At 50.2% G+C, this 20039-nt stretch overlaps 4 protein-coding genes across 4 annotated transcripts; 2 read left to right on the top strand and 2 right to left on the bottom strand.

The window, feature by feature from the left end:
• Nucleotides 1-11679: 11679 nt before the first annotated feature.
• On the bottom strand, nucleotides 11680-13190 carry LOZ57_002985 (uncharacterized protein; the record flags this gene model as incomplete). Its single annotated transcript, XM_049252040.1, has 6 exons — nucleotides 11680-11718; nucleotides 11775-12155; nucleotides 12208-12274; nucleotides 12326-12388; nucleotides 12445-12759; nucleotides 12814-13190. The coding sequence occupies 6 exons, from the start codon at nucleotides 13188-13190 to the stop codon at nucleotides 11680-11682; spliced, it is 1242 nt and encodes a 413-aa protein (XP_049108923.1).
• A 322-nt stretch (nucleotides 13191-13512) lies between these two features.
• Nucleotides 13513-16320, top strand: LOZ57_002984 (uncharacterized protein; the record flags this gene model as incomplete). The annotated part of the gene is made up of 7 exons (XM_049252039.1): nucleotides 13513-13807; nucleotides 13869-14103; nucleotides 14153-14305; nucleotides 14358-14667; nucleotides 14718-15338; nucleotides 15400-16225; nucleotides 16283-16320. The coding sequence occupies 7 exons, from the start codon at nucleotides 13513-13515 to the stop codon at nucleotides 16318-16320; spliced, it is 2478 nt and encodes an 825-aa protein (XP_049108922.1).
• Nucleotides 16321-16720: 400 nt separating this feature from the next.
• Nucleotides 16721-17629, top strand: RPS7A (ribosomal protein S7A; the record flags this gene model as incomplete). Its single annotated transcript, XM_049252038.1, has 3 exons — nucleotides 16721-16876; nucleotides 17090-17172; nucleotides 17263-17629. The coding sequence occupies 3 exons, from the start codon at nucleotides 16721-16723 to the stop codon at nucleotides 17627-17629; spliced, it is 606 nt and encodes a 201-aa protein (XP_049108921.1).
• A 393-nt stretch (nucleotides 17630-18022) lies between these two features.
• LOZ57_002982 (uncharacterized protein) lies at nucleotides 18023-19842 on the bottom strand (the record flags this gene model as incomplete). Its single annotated transcript, XM_049252037.1, has 2 exons — nucleotides 18023-19469; nucleotides 19523-19842. The coding sequence occupies 2 exons, from the start codon at nucleotides 19840-19842 to the stop codon at nucleotides 18023-18025; spliced, it is 1767 nt and encodes a 588-aa protein (XP_049108920.1).
• Nucleotides 19843-20039: the final 197 nt, after the last annotated feature.

Below are 20039 nucleotides of genomic sequence, written 5' to 3'. Positions count from 1 at the left end.
ACAGTGAGAGAGTGAAAGAGAAGGAGGATGCATGAGATAAAAAATGGGGTGAAAACTGCGAAGGGGGGGGGAGGGGGGGGGGGGGGGGGGGGGGTGGGGGGCCGAAGCCACGGAATGCCTCAGTCGGACTTGTTTAAGGCTGTAACGTACCTTTCCAACAGCAGCTTCTCCAAGCAAAACCAGCTTGACACTGCTGCTCGGCTTCGGGCCGGGTGTTGCAGGAGCATCCGACATTGTCAAACCAAGACAGAGAGTATTTCCAAAAGAAAACAAGTTCGTTCACAAGGCCAGATCCAATCCCGCAAAGAGAAAGGAGTGCTCAGCGTTCGACGAAAGGAGGGAGGGGCGCGGGAGGGGGCGGAACGCTGATACAGCAGCCAGCCAGAAGGTCTTGGGAACGCAAAACTGAAACAACGTAAGCTGCTCGACGGAGAGCGTTTTGAGTAAACAGCGTAAAAGAATACGGCGGCTAGGGGAAGGGAGAACAGGAGCTGGAGGGGTGTTATCTAGCTGTAGCTTTAGGTGGACGCCCCGCGAGGCCGACGGATTATACGGAGATATCAATAATACAAGGCAGCAAGGGAAGTTTTGCGGCGGCGGCGACGGCGGCGGGCGGAGTGAAAGTCAAGTTTCTGCCCGGACGTTCGATGACAAGCTGTGGAGGCTGGCGGTCTGGGCGGCGCCTGGCCGCATCGGGCCTAGCATAGCCGCGTCGCCGGGAGGGTCGTGACGACGAGGACTGCCAAGGCCATGCTCACGTGTGTATCGTTATGTAAGCGGAGTAGCGTGACTCCGTTTGGGCGAAGCTAACGTTATCTCGCCCTGGGTTGCGATGCAGATGGAGCCTCCAGGATCGGAGTCCGGGTGATCCATGCGCACGAGTCGTTGCGTGTTGAAGTCCGAGGCCTCTTTTGTTTCAAGGATCTGAAACAGTCGTGCGCAAGTTACATGGGAGTGGAGATTACGGAGTAGCGATATATGGTGGTAGAGGACAGTGTCAGGCAAGTCACATTTGGTCTAGATGTTCTCAAAGTGCAGCCCGGAAATAGAGATGAGAAACGGGGGAGGAAAAAGTAGGAATTCTTTCGCCTGGTCTGGTCTAGTCGGGTAGGACACAAGGGCAAATAATGTGAAAGGAAGTCTATAGAGTAAAAATAAAAAACAATCCATCAAGGAGATCCGGCTCCGACAAATGTAGTAAAGGGAGAATCGTCAAGGCATGTATATCCGAACGATTGGAACCTCACAAAAAGCCGCACAATAAGAAACGAATAAACAGATTAAAGCCAATGAAGAAGAGGCACCGACACCCGCAACCCGGAAAAGGCCTTGAAAACAATGCAACTGAGCAATTCCCGGCGCCTGATGGATGATTTTGCCCGCACGCCACATTTGCCGTTAGTGTTGTACAGAAGATCGAAAAGAAAAAGGGACAGAACAGAATTTAAAGAAACCCGCTGAAATGATCAATCAAGAGAGGCAAATCAAAGAAGTGGTGTATGAAAAGACATGGGGTCGAAAGGAGATGACTGCGAAGTCATAACAGGGAATCTAAAAAACTTTCTGGTATATGCCCATAGGAAAAAAAAGAAAAAAGGAAAAACAGGAAAGAAAACACAGAAAATGAGGTGACCCATCCCAAAACCTGTCTATATTTTTTGAACGCCGCAGGAAGAAACAAAAAAAAAAAACTCGGAGGTGCTGATTCTTGGTATCACGTATAGCAAGAAAGCCGGTGGAGAGCGAGGAATTTTTATTAATAGAGAGTATTGGACGGAATTGCCGAACCGGGCAGTATTAGCGAGGCTGGCTGTGAGATTATCGGCCGGCAGAAAAAAAAAAAAAGATGTGGTGGCCAAATGGTGCAATATGTGCCGCAATTTAGACCAATTGGATGTCCGTCCGGTGTTGAAACAGCTCTTTTTTTTTTCAAAATCTTTCTTTTCTTTTGGTTGGAAATGCTATAGCGAATGGAGAATTGAGAGGAAGAAACGCGGGAACGACGACTAGGAGGAGAGGGGGTTGTTTTTGATTATTGAACTCGAACGCGCGGAGGTACGAATCGTGGTCTGCTTGATGGAGGCCATCCATTGAGGCGGCAGACAGCCATCTTCCATCTTCTTAAGTTATCGTGGTTTCGGCGGTTGCTGTGGCTTTGGAACGCCGGTGGTGTCGTAAGCTCCGCGATGCATGTTTGTCGCTGAGAGGTTTCTGACTATCATGTCTGCTTTTGTGGTAAAGAAAATGCTTTAGAGAAAAAAAAAAGCAGACGGTTAGCTTGAAGGTGCGCTGCAGCGGGAAAGATGTCATGCATGGGGGGGCGTCGCCATAAGGTATAAACTCGGCATTGCGAACACAACTGGGAGCGGCAAGGGGAGCTATAAAGTGACAGGCAGGAGAATTCTGGTACTTACTTGGTATACCGAGAACCGGGGGATGCCAATAATGCAAAGAAAAGCAGCCGAATAAGAAACGAGTGTCAAGACGACGGACGAGAGCAACCGGCAGAGATGCGGGCCAAGTATGCCACCGTAGTGTCAGGAACGGAAAGGAGCGAGGGTAAAAAACAAAAAAAAAAAAAAAAAAAAGAAGTGGCAGGTTGTCTCGGCGGCCCAAAAACGAATTAAATGAGCGTCGGGTCGGGACGGCACAGCTTCGAATCTCGATCCAGACGGAGCTCGGGCGGTTGCAAAGTCCCTTTAAAGCTATTGCGCTGGCTTCGGTGGCTTTGTGCTTTGCCCTGTGGTTGGGAGGTGTGGAGGACTTCGCAGGGCACGGCGAGAGGCCAGGATTGAGGTGTGTGGCCGAAAAGGAGCGGAGGAGCGAGGCTCGTGAGGATAGACGGAGCGATCGGTGGGAGGATTGCTATAAGTTTTTTTTGTTTGTATTGTGTATTTTTGTATATTTTTGCAGGTTAATTTTTTTTTTTTTTGTATTTTTTTTTTCAGTATTTTATTTTATTTATTTTGTTGGGCCTGTGGCCAAGTAACACTGGTGAGGGCCGAGGCACGGGCAGCAAGCTGGGGGAAGCGCAGGCAAGAGAATGTGACGGGCGAGAGACGGGCTGGCTGGCTCAGGAGGATCTGACGGGAGGCTAGCCAGGGAGGACGAGGGGGGAGATGGGACCAGCTGCTAGGATGCCCCAAGACAAGACAAGAGAGAGAGAGAGAGAGAGACAGAGAGAGACAGAGGAAGAGGAAGAGGAAGATATAGTAGTAGTAGGGAAGACGCCAACGGGCCGTGGGGCGGGAAGGGCGCAGAGATATATAGTGGTGGTGGTGGCCAGCGTCTGGAGCGAGTGAGCGGGCAGGGGAGGGCGGGTTTAGTTATAGGTAGAGTCCAGGCGAAACACTCAAAATTATCCCAATTTGCGGGCTTGATTGCGATGCACGATCCCTCCCCCCTTATCCCGGCCAGCAGGGCCGTGTCGTTTTTTTGTTTTTTTACTTTTTCTTTTTTATTTTATTCGGTTGGTGAGAGAGTTAGCGCAGCGGACCTGTCGAACTTTAGCGGCCGCCCTTCTTTGTGCGCGCGCGGTGGAGGCGCTGCCCGTTGCTGCTGCTGCTGGCCTGCGAGCTTGCTTGCTTGCTCCAATGATGCGCGCGGCACTCCGGCGGGCGCCCGCCCCCCCTGGCGCCCGTTTGTGCGCTATCATACTGATGCGCGCCCGACGTGACTGATTCTATCCGGCCTGGATGCCTCTCGCTGCGCGCCGGCTGAGGCCTGCTTTTTTTCAATTTTTGTTCTTTTTTTTTCTTTTTCTTTTTCTGCGGGCTGCGATTGGCTTTCGGCGGGTATTATTTGGGTTGTTGCTGTGTCGAACTATGTATGTATGTATGCAGCCTTGGGATACGCCCGCCCGCACGTCGGCTACGGGCAGCAGCCGCCCGAAACAATCCACATACCGCCAGGCCAGCTTGGTGGTTGCTTTCTGTTCTTTCTGCCTCTCTCTCTCTTCCTCTCTCTCTCTTCCTCTCTGCTGGCATCCTGTAATTCCACCCCCACCGCCGCCAGCGAGAGGCAACGCGGCCTTGTGGCTGGCCGCCGGCCGCCCGCCCGGCCTAGCTAACCAAGTAGTTAACTAGTTACTATAGCTATATGCTATGCCCAGCTCTTGCTGGCGGCCGTTGCGATGCTGCTGCCGCTGGGCGGGCGTGCAGTGGAGCCCCCGGGCGTGTGGCAGTTCGCGTAGCGGGGACCCGGGCCAGCACTAACCCACCCAGGAGAATGGGAGCAAGTCGCTAGCGGCGCAGGTTAAGTTGGTTACGTGACGCTTCCTTTGCGCGCTCGTGTTTCAGGGCTGGCCAGCCGCCCGCCCAGGGGGAGGGCCCGCTTGCCCTGCCCTGCCCTGCCTGGCTGTTAGGGCTGCTCTTGTCTGACACCGGCACCCCTGGCCGCGCCCTGCACCACCACCACCACCACCATGCGACAGAGTGCTACCACGACGACCACGCCGCGCACTCCCGCTGGAATCGGCGCTGCCCGGTGATGCGGTCGCCCTGAGTCGTCCCGTCGTGCAGGAACAAAGACGGGCTCCGTGTGACGGCCAGTCGCCTGCGTTCTTTTCTTTGTTGCATGACGGCTTGCTCCTCGGGTTGGCCGGCACAACGCCAACTAACTAGCAGTAGGTTAGTATGTAAATTGTCGCTCGAATCCTACCCACCCGTAAATTCGCTGTATCGACCTCCAGGCCATACATAGTTACATACATACATACTGTTCCAGCACCACTACTACTACATCCCGCCCGACGACGACCCCCAACTCGGGGCCCTTTCGGCAGCCCGCTGAACACTCAACCGGCACCGTCATCGCCCGGTAGTGGTGATGGGTGGTGTGAGACGGCTGCGCGCGCCACGGGCCAGCCGGCAGGCATGCTCTCTTCACGTCGCATGCACGCCGCACAGTTCCCGTTCCCGAAGGAAGAGGCTGTTCCTGCGTCGCGACAGGCGGGCCAGGGAGGGGGGGGCTTGGGATGCTGAATCCACTGATCGACCGGCCGCTCACGTCCATACAGTACACTTTTCTCACCTCACTACAAAACCACCAGCCTGAGAAATTGATAGACGTAAAGAAAAAAAGGCAAACAGGCTCCGATCTTGTGTCAGGAGCAGCAAGGCAGGATGCAGGAATGAGGGAAAAGATAGTCAGTACAGATAACAAGTAAAATAATAAAACAAGAGGGTAAATGTTTAGGAGGACGCATGTCGCGTCCCAACACATGTAACTTACCTAGTAGTAGTAGTCACCCCTCGAGCAAATAAGGAGGATAATAATAATGATATCCACCGAGGACCTAAGTGGCAGCTAAGTAAAATTACTCAGGTGCCAGCGGCAGCTAGGCAGCGGGAACCAGAAGAACAAGACGAGAAAAGAAAAAAGCCTCCCGTTGTTTGGCTCGCCCTGTCTGGATCAGCCCGTCGCGGAACCCAGCGTCCAAGTAACAGCGATACATACTACTACCAAATAATAACCAGCTGATGCCCGAAACGTCACGTCCCTTCGCCCGCGCGTTGCAGCCAGCCAGCCAGCCAGCTTTAATGTGCTCTACGACTCTTTGCGGTTGTTGTGTGCTGGATTGGGGCAAAATAGCCAGCTTGAGCGATATTATTTCGATGGTTTTTTTTTTCCTTATTTGCTATTTGCTATTTGCCATGTATACTATATGCTTTTCTTTCTTGTTCACTTTCCACTTCTTTTGTTTTTTTTTTTTTTTTAATGCAGGCACCGGGCGTTGCAGGGATGACGCAGCTTACACGTGGCATCTGCATGAAGCGGCCGTTGCGCTTCGCGAGCCCAACAAGGGCCCGAACGAACGAACAAAAAAAAAAAATTCAAAATAGCAATTACCAGGCACGGGAAGGTAGTCGAACAAAAAATTTAAACACGAGAACGGATATGGTCTTACCACAGAGTTTTTGGTTTTAACGCGATTGCGGCTTCGACCGTTGAGAGTCTCTTTTTTTCTTTTTTTCTGCGACATGCTCCATACGATGGGGGGCCGCCCCTCGTGAGAAAAAAAATAAAATAATAATAATACAAGAGCCTCAGTCGAGGGTTAAAATTGTGAGACAGCGACATATGATTTGGGATACGGAGTCGAAGGAAAAAAAGGCTTGTTTCTGCTGGACCACAAGCCGTTTACGGAATCTACGACTCCTGGTAATAATACTAATAATAATACGTTCTGGCACATATGCATTTTCTCGCGGCTCATTTCTGCTTCGGCCTGGACCTCTTTTTTTTTTCTTTCATTCCCTCTTGTGCTTTCTCTCGGGCTGGCGCGCGAGATTAGCACTTAGCGTTTAGGGACCATACGCAGGCCAAACGCGATGCAACCCACCCGTCCGCCCCCTGGCTCCAGAAAATCACCCTATAACACCACCTGAGTCAGAGAGAGAGTAGCGACGTCCGATCATTTTCTTTTTTTTTTTTTTTTATTTTTTGTTTCCGTCCCACACAACTCTGTTGTTGGTCAGCCTGCTTGCCACAACCCGTATCACTCGCGTTTCGTTATTTCCGCAGTGGGTTGTTCCAGAAGACATCAAACCCACCATCGCTCCCGCGCGCGCGCGCGCGTCGTGTCTCCATAGCGCGTCTAACAAAACCCTCCTTCGAAGCGAGCCCAAACCAAAAAAAAAAAAAAGGAAAGCCACAAACAACAAAAAATAACGCTCTCGCTTGCCTTGGCCCCCCCGTTGTGTTCCTGACGAAAGGGCTCGCTGAGTCATCGGCCTGCGCGCCTTGTGAGTGGCCCGCCGATCTCCACTCGCAAGTGGAGTGTGCATCACGTGGACCCACGGGCTGGGGAAGGGGGGGGGGGGGGGAGCTGCTGGCCCAATCAGCGCGCAAGTGTGCCTGGAAACCCCACCGCGAGCCGTGTGGTTTCCGGCTCCACGTTGTTGCGCCGGCCCTATCACGGCGGCGACGCCCATCTAGAAACCCGCTAGAAGCCCGGCTGGGCTGCGACGGGAAGAGAATGCCGCCTGCCGGGCTGCATGCGACACACACGTCGTTCAGACTTGTTGGGGCGGTGGTGGCGGTGCGACAGGAGATGTTTTTTTTTTTTTTTTTTTGTTTTTTGTCACATTCCTTCCTGTGTCGCGGACATGGGAGGGCCCCTCCTATTACACGTGCTTGTTCTCTCCCTTGCCCGTCTTCCCCCCCAGACTCACTACTCATCCCGGTGCGAACTCATAGTACTACTACTAGACCAGCGCCCCCCCCGGCTAGCTCCCATGGTTTTTCTTTGCTTTTTCTTTTTCGCTCGCGCTTGTGTAGTTACTTGGCTAACGGCTAGCTCTTGCGCACTATGGGAATTTCAGGTGCGTTTGTGGCTGGGAAAATACACCGTAATACTGGTCTGCCACGGCTGAAACATAACCCAAAACAGACATTCTAGACCAAAGGAGGTCAATGGTCGAGAGCCCAGACTAGATGCTACTACTACTAGACAACTCCTCCGTCCTCCGTACACCGGACCGGGCCACCTAATACCGTATACGTGTGATGTGGCGCCGCGCCGCAGGTTTCGAAAGCAACGAATCGCCGTGGATTATTATTATTCGGTGGTTCAGCTGAGTCGCGCGCGGCTTTTCATGCGATGTTCTGGAATCATCACTATCATCATCATCATTACGGCTGCCGGCAGTGTTTTACCCAACGCCGTCCCCCCGTCAAGCTTGCCACTGCAGGGCCTAGTCTCTTCTGGTCGCGTAGCACACGGCCTGTTGCCTTTTTTACGCCGTGCGGTTCGGCGTTCCCCGTGTGTATAGCGGGTGCTGTTATTGCCCTCGGCACCTTGCAGTCACAAATTGGCTGTTGAGCCTGGCCCTGGGACTGGGGGGGGAGGGAGATAAGTCGTCAGCCAAAGCGCATACATCTATACTATAATCTGACGGAGCAGACATCGACAAGGCAGGCTGGAACCCCGCCAAGTTTTGCCGCCTAACTACTGGGCCAGCCCGTCGAGAACCCAAACGCCGCTCCCTCCCTCCCCCCAGGAAAACCTTCGAGATGATGTGCAACTCTGCCTGAGGAGAAGCGGGATGTAGTATCGAGCAATAATGAAATAACAATAATAGGGATTGCGAATGAGCCATTTTTTTTTTAATTGATTTATTTATTTTCTATATTTGTTATTCTTCACGGAACTTCGCCGGTTTTTCTTTGCTTCTCCCAAACACGGGTTTTCTACGCCCCGCGGATGGTTGCGCGCGCCGGCATTATTGGACACAGGAACAGGAAAATCGATCGTGCTCAATCTGCCTTGCTTGCGGCTATCTTTAGCCTATCTTGCATAACTAACTAACTAACCCACACGGATGAGCCTCAGACAGACCATGGCTCGAGCGGAAACGTTAACGCGACAAGCCCACGACCACCACCACCGCGCCATCACCATGCTCCTCTTTTCGCCGCCCGCCCGCGCCCTGGTCCCGCCAACTGCTGAGCAGGTCAGGGTTATGGGAACCTGAAACAGCTTGTGTCGACGATTGGCCGATCGCGAGAAACATCGAATCGCCGCGTCGCCCCGGGCCCCTGGCTCCAAAATGTCTTGGGCTGCGCAAGCGAGATCTTCGACGAGAAGGAGCTTACTGTTCGAAAGAAGCGCAAACTGCTTTTATTGTTTTATTACTATTATTGTTGCTCTGGGGCCTTGTTGGGGTTGCAAGCATGCGACGTGAGTTGGAAGCCAAAACGCCAACAGGATCGCCGCCCACATGCCAAGTGGGAGAGCAGGATGGGATTTGACCAGGCTGGCTCTGCCCTGGAGATTAGTTGGCTGACTGCCGGACTAGCCCATCTCAACAAAAACCGCGTCTGTTCCCAGCGTCGTCGTCGTCGTCGTCGGCGTTATGGTGGTTACCCAGTATTGGCGCAAGAACCTGCCAGTATCCGTACGGTCATGACGCGCCGCTTTCAAGGCACTCTCATTCCCGCGGCCTCCGATATACTGCTCATATGCGATTTCACAGCTGCCCAACAAGGATCTTCACCAAGTAGTTCGGCGACTAGGCGGCCTAACCTGCGCCTCTTGAGGTTATGAGGTTTTGTTGGCCCCGTCACATCTCCCCCCCCCCCCCATCTGCACGACGCGATCACCGCCGCCAGAGTGAAGCCCAGGCTCGACGCGGCTTAGTTTGCCTTCCCGAAGGGGCGGTTGCTGGAAGTGTCATGAATCGATCAGAGTTTGCCGTTCGCCTGCGAGACGCGGTGGTGTGTGGAGGGGAGCTTGCTCGATAGTGAAGCTCATCCAAGCGAGCCTAGTACGGACGGGCCGCCATCCGAGAACCCAAAACGCTTGACGTGCCTCCTCCACCGAAAAAAAAAAAAGCCCCTCCCCCGTACTATGTGACGATGCCGGGGCTCCGCGACAAGAGATAAACCACCTCCCAAGGAGGGAGGGCTTCTGGCCAGTCAGTGAAGCAGCAGCTGGGAAAAAAAGGGCCCTTTGTCGATAGATCAAATTGGCAATCTATTTTCGGCACGGCGTAACCAAAGGGGGGAGCTGTTGGGCGGAAGAGCTATCCATCGAGCTTGACCAGGTTCAGTATACGAAGGGCCTCGTTTGTTTTCCAGCCATATCACCACCTCCTGCGACCATCCCCTTTGTAATGTCGCTTTAATAGCGGGCACCCTGGCCCTGCCAGCCCGAACGCCAACCCACAGCCCAGGGTCCTTTCAAGCTGCGGAACGTCTTGTTGGTTTCCGCCCAGCCGGGACGATCGTGAACCTGCCCATGAGTCGGCCGGCTGGCCCACCCCCCTCCCCCCGTCGGCCAGCCAAGTTCGCAACACCGCAACCAGGCCTCGCCCGGCCAGAGTGTGACGTGGAAAATTCTCCGCCCGACTGGCAGGACCCCCCGTCAAACCGCTGGCGGAGATGACGGTTCCCCGCCTTGGAATGGGCCGCCGTACGACGACGAGCGTATTGGTTATGGAGTAGTTACATATGGTTTGTAAGCTGTGGGAATCCGACTGACTGGGTATATGTACCTTTGGGCACAGTGGCAAAGGGGGAATCACGAAGCTAGGAGGGAGCTATTGGCTGCGATAGCTGGACCTGGGAAAAAATAAAAAAAACGGCTGGTGATTTTTACGTGTCGAATCCCCTGTCTGATGAGTCCTCTGGCCAGATTCGATGCACGCCCTGCGATTATCAGCAATAAACCCGCGTCAAGCCTGCCGCCCTCTTTTGGTTCTGATGCGTCAAATTACAAAGGACGGCCTCTTCTCCAGCCAATGATCGTCTTCTTAAAGCGGCAAAAATGATGGGCTTGACCCCAATTCCTGTGCCGCCCGCGACATTTGACTTTTCGGCCGTCGATCAGCCGTTTTGTCCATCCCTCTCTGTCGATCCTACAGCAGGAAGAGCAAGAGAAAGAAAGAAAAGAAAAAAAAAGGCAAAAGAAAAAAGAAACCCCGACGAACGAGAGGGAGTCCATTAGTAGTTATTGTTGCTTCGGGCCGTTGGGGGGGGGACAATCATGCGCCCTGCAGCAGCAACTTCGATCGGTGCATACATGCAAACCACCCACCTTCTGGTCTCTGCGCGAGCCCACACCGCAAATCTTCTGTGAAGCGCAGCTCCGGCTCGGCCTCGGACATTTCGGTCAACGGCAGATGCAATGCAGCGGGCCATTATTATTGAGAGAACCAGAGGGGTTCTCGCAGCCGCATGCTGTGCTACAGATCGCTACCGCCGGGCGTGTGTGTTGTATGTTATCGGCTCCTGGCTCGGAGCAACGCTGATTGTTTTTGTTTTTTGTTTTTTTGCAATAAAAATTTTGTTGGACACAACATGCCTGTGGATAGGCGAACTGCCGTTTATACACGCAGCGTCGTGGCTGGATGCATATGCGCATACGATGCAACTCTCCGTGGGAAAAACGCCCTAGGGGAAAAAGCCTCAGGGTTCTATGGAGCTCCGGGAGTGAGACGGAGAGTTCCAGAAATTAAGGCCGCTGAACGTTTGTTTTGAGCTAGTTTGATGTGCTCATCTGTGAAACCCAGGCCGTCGGCTAGCTACGGAGCAAATATCAGTTCTTCTACCATAGGAGCTTTTGGGAAGGGGAACTTTTCGAACTTATGTAGAGCGAAAAAGAAAAAAAAAAGCCTCGGGGTGCTATAATCGAAGCTGTTAAGAAAAGTTGGAGAAGAGAATAGATGCTTGATACCGGTGTCCTCTGCTTTATGCGTCTACAGGTATATCTCCCATAAGCGTTTCTACTTCAGAGGGATAAGAAACTTTTAGATATGATAATATCTAGGATGCTCTTCTTTTATAGTAGCTGAATTTATCATATGTCAGTGCTCACAACATCATTGCCTCGAGTATATCTAGCAACCCAAATACCGAATGCAACACATCTAGCTGTCAAGCTCTTTGCAAGAAAATATGACCAGTACGACTAGACATCCACAGCGAGGGAAGTTAATACCCAAGTCTTCTACCATACGGTTGTATGAAATCACTTGATTCTGAACATGAACTATTTCTGCACCTGTCCCATCCATACATATATCACTATGGCTAGGCAGGGCTACGAGCTTCTAGTAAACAAGCGCTTCAAGTTATTACCGTACAAAGCCCAAATCATAGGCTGCCTATCAAGTAACTAGCCGATTCATTACTGTTAAGGACTTGACCTTGAGTGGAATGAGGTCAGAGCAAAACTTAGGGAGGGTTATTGGCACATTGGTATGCCATCTCAAACTGTAAACGGTCATAAGTCTTTGACCAAGAAAATCCAAGGGTAACAAGAGGCATACCTCCTCGTCAGTCTGGCAAATGAGGACTGCAGGTCTCTGATGAGGCTTCTCGGATATGTTAATAACAGTAGGCGAGTCATCTGAAATGTCAGCAGAATTAGCCTGCGGGTCGATTGAGACTTGTAGGCATTGGCACTTTTGGGCAACAGCTTTTCTCAGCATAGCGCTTTTCTCGCCAATTCCGCCGGCGAAGACCAGAGCATCCACATTGCCATCCAGCTTCACGAAGTAGCTTCCAATAAACCCGGCAACTCGATCTACGAATAAATCGAATGCGAGCTTGTGCATATCGGTCTCTGGCGTTTCAGTTGCTATTTTGGAAAAATCAGTCGTGCCTGTGAGTGCCTTCCAGCCGGCAGATCTATTGAGAATTTCTTCAGCCTAAAAGCGGCTGATATTAGTCCAAGCTTTTGGTTTGGTGTCTAAGCCATACCCGTGTGAGATGTAGGTCTTTTGATGTGCTTATTTTGCTTGCTTCCGAAGTATAGTGAAAGACCAACCTGGGATATATCAACACAAGAACATTCAAACATTCAATCAATAGAACTCACGTTGGATCTATATCTCCGCTGCGTGTTGCGCCTGGTAGCCCAGAAAGGGGCGTGAGGCCCATTCTGTCTCAAGTGTGAGAAACAGCCAACCTGTTAGGATACCGTGGAGCATCACTTACGAAGCATCCAGTGACTTTCCATTCTTGATGGCACACACGGAAGCACCGCTTCCAAGATGAAGAGCAATGATGCTCGTCAATTCCAGGGGTTTCATCAAAAACTCGGCAACGGATCTAGAAACAAACTCATAACTGATTCCATGAAAACCATACTTTCGCAACCAGTTTGACCGGGCAACTTCTTGGCGAATGGGATATGTTTTTATGTAGTCAGGTATTGACCGATGGAAAGTCGTGTCAAAATATGCCACGCTTTTCGCAGCGGGAATCTCATCGAGGCATGTTCGGATAATATCTAAAGATGGGGTGTTGTGTCTGGATGGTCGAGTAAGTTCAACGAGCTAGACAAAAACATTGTTTTATACACACAATGGTGCTAGATCTCGTAAAGCTTCCAGGTAGTGGAGTGTATTGGTATCGATGACTGTTGCTTGGTTGAAATCGCCCCCGTGGACAACTCGGTGGCAGACATATGAAAAATCAGCTTTGTCTTTAGTGACAGTGAGTTTGGAATCATCCAGAAAATGAGCTAGCAAGTATCTGAAGGCATCCTGCGGGGTTTCAATGTGCTCTTTGATGTCCTGGCTCTTTCTATTGTCACCATGCGAATATTTGAAGATAGTGGGTGATGAAGTGATACCGACAATCGCTGCTGTTGCGATCTCTCTTGGCGGACAGCTGACGTCAAAGATTGTCACTCCAACAGACGACGTGCCGGCGTTGATAGCAAGAATTGCCTTAGCCATGCTAACCCTTCAATACAATTGATCGGAATCGATGTGTTTGATATTCTCAATTTATGGCATCAATGCTTGATACTACTTGGATATGCTTTTGCCTCGATGGCCACCCGCCTGACCATACGAAGTACTCCGTACGGCGTCCTGGTTTCCAACCCTCTGATGTCAGAATGACATAACAATTAGGTGAGCGCTGTAAATACGCGCAGATAGGGACTGGAATGATGGCCTATGCCAATTTTGCCCGAAATGGCTTGTTCGCCTTGCAAACCGCTTTGCAATCACGGACTTCTCAAAATCCCGCGAAATAAACAGAATATAATCCAAAATGCCTGGCGAAGTCATTGACAAGCCGAATCCGAAGGCATTGCCTTCCCATCTACCTGAATCCCTAGATGATCTTACCGTTCAATTGAGTGCAGGCTCCTTGAGCAAGTATGCCATCGATTCTTTGGCCAAGTTTCGTCGAGCTGCGAACTATATTGCGGCAGGTAAAGTCGGGCCCAAAACAGTCATATACTTTTTTATTGGGTCTAATCATATCCAAGCAATGATATTTCTTCGTGACAATGCCTACTTGACCCGCAAACTTACGTCCGATGATATCAAACCCCGACTATTGGGTACGTTTGTGATGCTTGATCATACTGGTCGATATCGAGTGCTTATGATTCGAACTCCAAGGTCATTGGGGAACCTGCCCTGGTCTAATATTTATCTATTCTCACCTCAATTACCTTATATCCGAGTATAGTCTTGATATGCTGGCTGTTATTGGCCCCGGTCATGGAGCCCCTGCAATTCTCGCATGTCTTTGGATAGAAGGCTCTTTAGAAAAGTTTTATCATATCTATTCTCGGAATACCAGCGGTCTAACAAAGCTGATCACAACCTTCAGTACCACCGGAGGATTCCCAAGGTTCGCTGTTTCCCAATGGGTAGGCAATTCTTATAACTGACTCTAATAGCCACATCAATGCGGAAACGCCTGGGGCAATACATGAAGGTGGGGAGCTTGGGTACTCTCTAGCCGTTTCATTTGGGGCGATAATGGATAAGCCGGATTTGATTGTTGCCTGTATTGTAGGTGACGGAGAGGCAGAGAGCGGCCCTTGCGCTGCGTGAGCAGACTCCCCTATGCCATGCCTACGAACGGCACTAACCGCGTTATAGGAGTTGGCATTCTTATAAATATATTGACCCTGCAGAGTCTGGCGCCGTAATACCTATTCTTCACCTCAATGGCTTTAAAATCAGTGAGCGTACAATATTTGGATGCATGGATGATCGAGAACTGCTAGCATTGTTCTCCGGGTACGGGTACGAGCCAGTCATCGTTGATAACCTAGATAATATTGATGCGGATTTCAATCGCACCCTGAATTGGGCCTTAGCGTGTATCCGTATGATTCAAAAAGCTGCTCGGTCAGGCAACCCAATCACTAAGCCGCGATGGCCAATGATAATTTTACGAACACCAAAAGTAAAGTCTCTTAGCTTTTGATATCATCCAAAACTGACCATCAGTGCTAGGGCTGGACGGGACCGAAGAAGATTCATGGCGAAATTGTTGAGGGCTCATTTCATGCGCATCAGGTTCCGCTCCCAGCAGCAAAAACTAACGACGAAGAGTTAAATGCATTGGAAGACTGGCTTTCATCTTATCATCCCAGCGAATTGTTTAAGGAAGATGGGGATGTGATTGATGAAATAAAGTTCATTCTCCCAAGGGACGATTCAATGAGGATGGGACAGCGACCAATAACGTATCAAGGCTCAGAACAGGTCAATATACCTGACTGGAAACAATTTTCTGTTGAAAAATACTCGCATCAAAGCTCCATGGGCACTATTGGCCATCTCATAGATCGGCTATTTGTCCAAAACCCGCACGGTGTTCGGCTGTTTTCCCCCGACGAGCTAGAAAGCAACAAGTTGAACCAAGCTCTTGCCCATACTACTAGAAACTTTCAATGGGACCAGTTTTCAAACGCTAACGGTGGACGAGTGATAGAAGTACTTAGCGAGCACATGTGCCAAGGTTTTCTTCAGGGATATACTTTGACTGGGAGACTTGGAATTTTCCCCTCATACGAAAGCTTTCTTGGGATTATTCATACGATGATGGTTCAATATGCTAAATTTAATAAAATAGTGAGACGCTCCGATCTAATGCTGCATGAGACTACTGTTGACTTATATTCTTTCCTTCTAGGCCAGAGAAACAACATGGCATCGAGATCTATATAGTCTTAACTACATTGAGTCCAGCACTTGGGCTCGCCAGGAGCATAACGGATTTTCTCACCAAAACCCATCATTTATCGGAGCAGTATTGAATTTGAAGCCGGATTTCGCCCGAGTATACCTCCCACCAGACGCGAATACATTCCTTTCTACTCTGGCACATTGCCTAAGAACGAAAAATTATATTAATCTCATGATTGGATCTAAACAACCAAGCCCTGTCTACCTAAGCGCTGAGGAAGCAGATGCTCACTGTCGAGCTGGTGGGTCAGTATGGAAATTTGCCAGTACAGATGAAGGCCTAGACCCGGACGTCGTGATTGTTGGCATAGGTACGGAGCTGACGTTTGAGGTTGTCCAAGCTGCTGCCATCTTAAGAAAGCGTGTTCCAGAGTTACGTGTTCGCATGGTTAATGTGACGGACTTGATGATACTTGGAGTAGCAAGTAGACATCCACATGCCCTTTCTGACGAAGCCTTTGACGCCATTTTCACGGCCGACTTACCGGTGCATTTCAACTACCATGGTTACGAAACCGAGTTGAAGGGGTTGCTATTTGGAAGACCAAAACTTCATCGCGTGACCATTGGCTCATATAAGGAAGAAGGAAGTACGACAACACCATTTAACATGATGCTTGTCAACGGAGTTTCACGATTTCATGTTGCTAAAGCCGCCCTCAGGGGTGGCGCTGGGCGGAACGAGAGAGTCAGAATACGACTGCAAGAGCTTCTGACTGCTTTAGATCATGAGATCCACGCAACGTCTCAGTATATTCTTGAAACCCAACAAGGTAATGCTCCCTGGCTTATTGAATTGGATTTCTTTCTGCTAACGTAGACCTGACCAGACCCGGAGGATACATATGACATGCCAAAGTTTGATTGATAGCCTATGAAGTAAGAAATTTTAATATATTTGTAGAATTCAAGATAGTACTCCGTCCAGAGCACATCGTTTTAGTAGTCTTGAAATATTTTTCAGGTGGAAAGGGGCTACTGGTCACGAGACCTCACCTCAAAACCTTAAGCACTAGGTAGATAGATTTATTACTAAGTATACTAGCCACATATAGTAAGGTCGGATTCGGCTAAGCGAGGGTCCACGAAGCGAAAGTTCACCACAAAACTGTTTGGATGCGACGACGACCAGCACGGCGCAAACGACGGTTGACTCTGCAACACCGACCAGCTCTTCCGCACCCCGTCCAGCCACCTGTTAACGACATAGGGAAAGCAGCAGCAAAGCGCCTGTGCTGTCTTTTCCTCGACCTCGTTCCTTCGAAACCATGGCTGCCCTTAACAAGATTGCCGCCAACAGCCCCTCGAGGCAAAACCCTTCAGAGCTCGAGACCTCTTTGGCCAGTGCTCTCAGCGATTTGGAGGCCAATACCTCTGATTTGAAGGCTGCTCTCCGCCCGCTGCAGTTTGCATCTGCTCGTGAGGTAAGGCAACTGGTGCTGTTTTTATACTATTTTACAAAGTGGATTGGCGAAGAAGTTACTATCGTGAGATGGGATTGAGTACCGTTGTTGAAGTCGGAAAGAATGTTGGACGATCTCGAAGGATATTATCAGATTTGGAAAGCGAATTTATTGTTATATGGAAATTATCGTTAAATTTCGATACCACAAGCTGATTGTTCATATGGCGTATAGATCGAGGTCGGCCACGGAAAGAAGGCTATCGTGATCTTCGTTCCAGTCCCTCTTCTTCAGGGATTCCACAAGATCCAGCAGAGGTATGTGTTCAAGATAATAACACTTTTGATTCAATTTTTCTACTGGAAATCCGAACACAAAGAAAACTAATTAATTACCTTGAAATTTAGACTCACTCGGGAACTTGAGAAGAAATTCTCTGATCGCCAAGTTATCATCATTGCCTCTCGCCGTATTCTTCCTCGTCCCAAGCGCTCCAACCGCTCCCGCACCCAGTTGACCCAGAAGCGCCCACGTTCCCGCACTCTCACCGCTGTCCACGATGCAATTCTTACAGATATCGTCTACCCAGTCGAGATTGTCGGCAAGCGCATCCGAACAAAGGAAGATGGCAGCAAGGTCCTCAAGGTCGTCCTCCACGAGAAGGAGCGTGGTGGTGTTGACCACCGTCTCGATGCATATGGTGAAGTCTACCGCAGACTGACGGGTCGTGGTGTCGGATTCGAGTTCCCCCAGAGCAGCGCTGTGGAATACTAGACGGTTTCCATTCTGTTTGTTTTCTGCTTGCTATTCTGTAATGGAAGAACGAGAAACTGGGGTTGGACTTCTTATCTCTGAGTAGAGATTTAGGGATAAGAGGGCAATTAAAAGGTTGGAACAGCATGACAATACCTGGAGCACGGTTCTAGATATGGAGATATTTTAACCCTTCTGTTTTTTTCACCTCCTGTGACCGTTTATTCTCCCTGTATTGTCTGCATATCACTTTGTTGTATTGAGATGCGTTGATGAGTCCAACGTACAATGTCAAAGGAAGGGATTTCTGAAAAGCAAGTTTTAAATGCTCCTCTTCACCACGCACCAAATGGGCCGTCTACACATCCCTGACCGCGAAGCAACATCTATGGGTATCTCCGCAACAAAAAAGATTTAACTTTCGCTACTGCCAGTAGGGACTATTCTCCCAACTCCAAGTACCATCCAATATGCCAACTCCCTTTTCACCATTTCCACATCCGCCTTTTTACTATCAGGTTTTGAGGAAAACCCCAAGTCTTCATTGCCGCCTTCTGCCTCCCATTCAAGTCTGACAAAAATAGGAATTTCAAGCACATCTTCGTCTTCTTTCATGCGATCCTTCTCAAATGCCTCTAGTAGCGATCCCGGCACAACCTCCATAGCCACGGTTGACCAATTGCGTCCTCTGTCCCAGACTTTGCCCGCTTCGGCAACCTTTTCCACTCCTGATTTCGACGAACGTGGGTCTGGAGCACTACTCGACTGGAGGGCTTCGTCCCACACATCTGTGTTTGCGCCAACCTCAAATTGAGGACAAAGGATGGTCACTCTAGATTCCACACGGCCAGGCGTTACGCTTGGTGTGGCTAAGGTAACACGTATCGAATCGAACATGTGATTTTTTAACGTAAGGAGTAATTGTATCGGTTTAAGGGGTTCAAGAGCGTCTAGGTTGACAGGTGGTGAAGGTGGTAGGGGAACGATAGGCCGAAGACTCGTTAATGGAATATAGCTTATTGCTATGAGACGAATACGGAATCGTGTCGATTGGGGTTTGAGCTCTGGCTTGACGAGGATATGTTTGCACGCCTTACAACGCTTGGAGCGTTTGGTGCGAAGAAATACGGGGAGAGGCCGTAGATCATCCACAAATCGCGTCCCTGGCGCTTGGAATGCACGCTGCTCCGTTGAAGCGAGGCCTTCCCATCCTTCAGTTGCCATCTTTTGTACGATGGCGTCCTCAACACCGGGGGCAGGAATATGTAGCCCTTCAGATGAAGTCAGGGCTTCACGCATAACCGGTGGCTTGGCTTTGGCCTTTTTGGCACCACCGCCATGCAGACCACCTAATCCCGAAGTATATAGAGACATAATGCGACTCAGCGCGGTGGGTGATGAATATGAACCAGGCTCCGATCCGGCCAACGGGTCTGTGGGTGATGACGAAGTTTCCGCGAGCTGACTTCGATAGAATGATTTCAAAGCTGCAAAACGAGCTGTAGAATCAAGAGCTGTGCTGCCATCTTCTACGGGCGGCTTATGTACTTTTGGCCCGTCTTGAGAAGTCGGCTCATCAGGTATATCTTGTAGGGAAGAAGAGCTAGCCAGCGGCGATTTCAGAGAGTGTCTAGATACTGACAATCTTCGTTCGGACTTTTTAGTAAGTGAGGATAGCTGTGCGCGAATGTTCGTCGGTTTGTCAAACTTAATCCCGACATCCAGCGTCGTCCACATGCAGTAGCTGCAAGTCAGAATCCAGGGACCGCTCTGAGCATTCACATTTCCATCTCCATTTCCAATTGTTGTTACTGCCAAAGGTGACGTACATATTGGGCAATTGAAGCAGTTGCGAGTACATCTACAAATACAGTTAGAGGCCAGATGCCATAATAATGGTATTGTAATGCTTACCGATTGCCTTCACTCTTTACCATACTGCTCGGCGTCTCGAATAAGCAGTGGGGACAATACCAGCAGACAATCTCTTCTGTAATACATCGTGGGCACTTTATTTGGTGGCAATCCTCGCAGTATAAGAGGTGTTCCGGCGGGTAAAGAGAATAGTTCGCCTGCGGGGATCGGGGATCGAAGGTCGGTTCGTCGTCCTCGTCATCTGCCTGCGCAAGTGAGAGATTTGAAAGATCTCTGGATAATCTGTTTGTAGGCTGTCCGGAGAGGCGATTCTCTGCGCAAGGGCAGGAGATAAAAGTATACGGGAACGGGCGCGCCATTCTGGAGCTTGGGCGCGGCGTGTGGGAGAATTCAACAGTTCATCTCGCGCAGGGTTGTCTCGTTGCTGTAAATATCCAGTAGCTAGTTAGTGAATTTCTTGAAGTAATAGAGTGCATAGTATCGCGTATTTACCCCAAACCCGACCCTGAAGCATTTTTCGTCCTGGAGTTCGTGGGCTGCGAGTGTTGATGCACCG

The sequence above is a fragment of the Ophidiomyces ophidiicola genome, assembly GCF_022830035.1.
Source record: "Ophidiomyces ophidiicola strain CBS 122913 chromosome Unknown scaffold_9, whole genome shotgun sequence".
In the NCBI taxonomy this organism is placed as follows: Eukaryota; Fungi; Ascomycota; class Eurotiomycetes; order Onygenales; family Onygenaceae; genus Ophidiomyces; species Ophidiomyces ophidiicola.
Note: the sequence above shows the minus strand (reverse complement) of the source record. Positions and strands in the feature narration are given on the sequence as shown.